The sequence below is a fragment of the Monopterus albus genome, unplaced genomic scaffold (genome assembly GCF_001952655.1).
Source record: "Monopterus albus unplaced genomic scaffold, M_albus_1.0 scaffold395.1, whole genome shotgun sequence".
Classification (NCBI taxonomy): domain Eukaryota; kingdom Metazoa; phylum Chordata; class Actinopteri; order Synbranchiformes; family Synbranchidae; genus Monopterus; species Monopterus albus.
This window is the reverse complement of record NW_018128275.1, coordinates 163,675-169,190: the sequence shown is the minus strand read 5'-3', so window position 1 is coordinate 169,190 and position 5,516 is coordinate 163,675. Positions and strand designations below refer to the sequence as shown.

At 43.3% G+C, this 5,516-nt stretch overlaps 1 protein-coding gene across 2 annotated transcripts in view; it reads left to right on the top strand.

Moving 5' to 3' along the window:
- Positions 1-5,516, top strand: part of LOC109951545 (arf-GAP with dual PH domain-containing protein 1-like) — a 56,689-nt gene that overhangs the window by 17,331 nt on the left and 33,842 nt on the right. The window contains exon 3 of one of the 2 annotated variants that reach the window (XM_020586113.1): positions 5,370-5,497. In XM_020586113.1, the coding sequence (XP_020441769.1) occupies positions 5,370-5,497 (128 nt within the window). The remainder of the gene's footprint in view (positions 1-5,369; positions 5,498-5,516) is intronic. The other variant, XM_020586114.1, reaches the window with a different exon arrangement.

The window sequence follows — 5,516 nt, the reverse complement described above, 5'->3', positions numbered from 1 at the left end:
CATTACACATTAAGACAAATACTAAAACTAGCATTACAGTTAATACTAACAGCTCTTTGCCTGCAACCTTGACTTACGTGCAGTCTGCACTGCAAGCACATTAAACTGACCAGTTAACAGCCTGAGCTAGTCAACCTGTCTCCACTAAACATTTCTAAACAACAAATCTCTGAATATCTATCTAACTAAGAAATAACATAACACCTTGGTGCAGTTACGACAGAGGGGAACTCGGACCTCACTCCCATCTGTTCACCTGGCTAATCTCCGCTCCCTGGTCAACAAAATGGATGAAATTCTTCTCGTCAACAGGACTAACTCTGACTTTGCATGCTCTGCTGCTTTGTGCTTCACGGAGACCTGGCTCAGCGACTCCATGGCGGACAGCGCGATTTGAATACCAGGCTTCCAGGTGTACAGAACAGATCGTGTAAAGGAGCTGTCCGGGAAAATGAGAGGAGGTGGAATCTGCTTCTACATAAATGAAGGTTGCTGCACAGATAACGCAGTGCTACAGAGGACGTGACCTAGAGTCTCTTGTTATCAATTGCAAACCCTTTTACTCTCCCTGTGAATTCAACAGTTTCATGCTAATGGGAATGTACATAACACCACAGGCTAACACTAACGTGCTACGGCTCCTAGCAGAACTGATAACTAGCCTGGAGCTATAACGTCCTGACTCTCCACTCATTGTTCTAGGGGACTTTAACAGAGCAAATCTCACCCACGAACTGCCCAAATACAGACAGCACATTACCTGTCCCACCAGGGATAAAATCACACTGGACCACTGCTACACAACAATAAAAGACGCCTATCACTCTGTCCCCCACGCAGCCCTCGGACTCTCTGATCACTGTATGGTCCATCTTATTCCAACCTACAGGCAGAAACTTAAAGCTGCGAAGCCTGTAGTCAAAACAGTGAGGAGCTGGACTGAGAAGGCTAAGTCAGAGCTACAGGCCTGCTTTGACTGCACAGACTGGAGTGTATTTGAGACTGTAGCTATAGACCTGGACAAACTCACTGACACTGTGACATCTTACATCAGCTTCTGTGAGGATGTGTGTGTGCCCAAAAAGACCTTCTGCACATACAACAACAACAAGCCCTGGTTCACAGTAAGACTCAAGCAGCTTTGTCGTGCCAAAGAGGAGGCCTACAGCAATGGGGACAGGACTCTGTACAGCCAGGCAAGGAACACACTGACAAGGGAAATCAGAGCAGCAAAGAGGAGCTACTCTGAAAAGCTGAAAGCTCAGGTTTAAGCCAACGACCCCTCGTCTGTGTGGGGGAGCCTAAAAACCATCGCTGGCTATAGAAAACCATCCCCCCCTACTGGAGGACCGTCAACTAGCAGACAACCTGAATGTGTTCTACTGTAGGTTTGACAATCAACACTCCCCCCTCACCCTCCCCACCTTAGACTCAGTGATTGTCGGGGGAGCAGCTCTGTGTCCTGTAGCTACAACAACCTGGAGCTGAACACGCTGAAAATAGTGGAGATGACAATGGACTTCAGGAAGAGCCCTCCCACCTTACCTCCATTTACCATACTTGGCAGCACTGTATCAGCAGTAAAGTCCAACAAGTTCCTGGGCTCCACTATCTCCCAGGACCTGAAGTGGACGTCCAACATCAGGACCATCACAAAGACGGCACAGCAGAGGATGTACTTCCTGTTCCAGCTCAGGAAGTTTGACCTGCCCCAGGACCTGCTGATACAGTTCTACAGAGGAATCATTGAGGCTGTTCTCTGCACCTCCATCACTGTCTGGTTTGGCTCAGCAACCAAACAGGACAAGTACAGACTTCAGCGGACAGTCAGGACTGTAGAAAAGATAATCAGTGCAAGCCTGCCCTCCATGGAGGACCTGAACACCTCATGGGTCAAAAGGAGGGTGGAGAACTCCTCCCCTCTGGATGGTGTTACAGGCCACTGTGCACCAAGACAACCAGGCACAGGGACAGTTTCTTCCCCCAGGCTGTCACTCTGATGAACACTTAATCCACAACAGTATGACTGGACTATAACCCTCAGTGCAATACCTGTAAATATACCTCGTACAGATTATAGAGACTTATACAGGTCTCTAGTTCTTAAGTATTCTGTTCTTATCCCTATTTATCTCATTTCAACAAACATTCCTTGTGGTCTGCATTGTTTACTGTCTGTTTATACTGCTTATTCTGCATTGTGTGCACTGTTTGTTGCTGTCAATGTTGCTGTAAATACTGCTTTTTTTGTTTTATTACACAGCCTTATGCTGGTTTACTGTTTGTACATTGAGAGCCGATGTACCTCAGTAGTCAAATTCCTCGTGTGTGTGTCACACCTGGCCAATAAAGCTGATTCTGATTCTGATTCTCTTTCTCCCTTTCCTTCCACTATACCTCCTATATTATCTCTCCTACCTTTCCTCCATCACTTCTTCATCTCTAAACCTTCTCTTCATCTCCACTGATCCCCAGTCAGTCTTTGTCGTATCTCTAACAATCCTTTCACCAGCCTCAAGAGGACAGAGAAATGCAAGAATAGTATTTCTTTCCCCACTTCCTCCCTTCTCTCTCCTGTAGCTTTCATATGACTTCCTTTAGTATTACACACTCTCACTGTGTATGCGTGCAAGCATGTCTGTGCTCATATTCGTACATGGCTGTGGTGCACCAGGCTGCGGGCCTCCTTGTGTGACAAATGGCAGCTGCAGAGAGGGTAAGATGGAGAGAGAATGTGGTGACTTTTGACTGTTGCCAATTGAGGACATGGTACACTCAGTCACCTATGGCCATGCACACGCTATGCATGCTAAAACATGTGAATACATAGTGCAATGTACACAAACAAAATCCAGTAGAGCCTGACTGATACATGGTGACATTGTCAATTAACTTTAGATTATTAGTATCAGCAGATTTGCTAAAGATCTGTTTGACATAAAGTTTATACTGTAGTTTATTCTCTATTGTAAATTGGATGTACAGCCTTTCAGAACATATCATATCGTATATATTTTTAATACTGGCTGATACAACATCAGTCAAATGTCAATTAAATGTCAGTATTGGCCTCAAAAATATAGCATTGATAAGACTTTCATGAATGGGATGGTTAGGAACCAAAAGCTAAAGAAGACCTTGGTATTTCTGTGGTTAGTAGTACTGAAACTATTAGTTAACTGAATGGAAATGGACTTGTATAGCGCTTCTCTATTTACTGAAGCATACTCAAAGTGCTTTAACCCTATTTGCCCATTCATCCATACGCTCACAGATTCACACACCGGTGACATCACCGGGAACAACTTGGTGCTCAGTGTCTTGTGCAAGGAAACTGACATATGCATTGGGGAAGCCGGGGATCGTACCACCAACCTGGTGGTTAGGGAGTGATCTGCTCTACGGCCACCCCTGAAATCAGTAACTATTCAATAAGACAGACAGAAAATGGACTAGCAACTGTTTTGATAATCAATTCCTTGACAATTGAATTGATGGTGATATTTAGCAACAGAGTTAACAGGCTAGAGTCATACTTGCAGCTATGTGAGACTGTACTTTGGTACAGTGGTGCTTTACCATGTTCACTTTTTTTAACATGCAAATTTTAGCTGCAGTAATTAGTACTAAAACAAAATATGCCACTAGTTGTGCAGATATTTTGGTCAAACCAAGTGAAATGTGCCCTAATGATTAAACTAGAGGAAAGCTCAAGGGCGCACCTAAGTTATTTAGATTCAACCTTTGAAAGTATGTGTGTGTGCGATTTCATGTCAATCCAGCAGTTAAGACATTTCACTAACAAATTAAAATGTAAACCTTGTGGTAGCACCAGAGGAAAATTCAGGGTGTCACCAATAGGATTTCTCATCTGGGAACCATGAATGTCCACTATTCCTCCAGTTGTTGGGCTTCACTTTCACTTGACTTGGACAGTTGTGTTTAACAGCGTTATGCTGCTGCTGACTGTTCTCCTTTAACTGAAATCATCATTAATTACAGCCCTAATTGTTCTAATTAATTTATCTGTTAATAATTTTTTGGATTAATTAATAAAAATGTCAGTCTGTTAAATGTCAGAAAATGGTAAATAAAAAAATGCTTGTCACAGTTTCCCAGAATGCAAGGCGACATCCAGCAGGGCCCAAAAATCCAGTGACATTACAAAACATTTTTATGTCAACTACCGTGAAAGCACAGAGAAACAGAGGTTCATTGTTTTTGAGTAACTGGAAATGGCAAATGTTTAACATTTTTCTCTTGATGTGAAAACAACGACTCAGTTATTTAAGCTGTTGACAAACAGAGTATGTATCAATTGCTTTTCATGTAATATTACCTGTTTGCTAAGCTGCACTCTAGAAATCATTCCTTGGTTATAACCACTGGTATCTCTGGCCTCCAATTTGCATTTGTATGTAAATCTCACATTCTTTGTTTTTTCCTTTGCCACTGTCTCTGACACACTGCGTCTCTGACTTTGATGACTTCATTTGCATGGGCAGAATCATGTTCTCTGTGTGAAACAATGATTCAAATGTACCTTTGCTGAACAGCCATGAATGCTGCTGTTGTGTGCAGAGAAAACCCTCCTTTTTTCCATTTGTGCACATTCTCTCTGACTGCTCATGAGCCTGTTACTGTAGCTTCCTAGAGCTGAACTCAAAGTGTGTGTTTAGTCCCATAGTTGTGCTGGCAGTGAGCAGCATATAGTCTTGATGCATGGGTGTGTGGGCATACAAGCCTCGACATTTGGGTTTGTTTGATTGTTCTTTTCTTATTAAGTTAACGCTTTTAAAGTATAAAACACTGCACGTGCATACAATTGTGAGCGTAACCATTCAGATTTGGCTCTTTTGTCTTTGTGTATTTTTGTGCATGTATGTGATGATGTTATCACTGTATATTTAGGAGTCTGGTGCTGCTTCTAACCTGATAACTTCCTTGGCTGAGTTCTGATCAGCAGACTATTTCCTGACACTAGACTAAATGATTTCCACCAAATCATATTTTGCTGCCCTGCTGGTCTCTTTATGAGCAGAGATACACTCAGCCAGAGTCTCCTGTAATATTTACTTCATATATTTTGCTGCTATTACTCCCTAACAGCGCCAACATCATCACTTTAAGTATTTATAGCCGGAACCTTGAGCTGCTGTTCATTTTGTTGCAGTGCCTTTATGACAAGATTTTCTCACCTCTCCTTCTTTATCTCTCCTTGATCTTTTTTTATCATCCCTCTGTACCACTTTGCCCAATTGCATTTCCTCCCTTTCTCCTCAAACGCACCTCCATGTTTGTTCTTCTTACGTCATCTCTCTGTCATTCCTGCGGCTCTCCCTCCTTTGTCTTTCCTCTTTCTCCTGCAGAGCCAGACTGGGCGTCACTGACGTTGGGTGTGTTTGTTTGCCAGGCCTGCTCGCTCCTTCACCGAAGCATCCCCCACATCAGCCGGGTCAAGTCCATCCAGGACACGTGGGATGCCAGTGAAGTGGAGGTGGGGCCATAATGGCAAA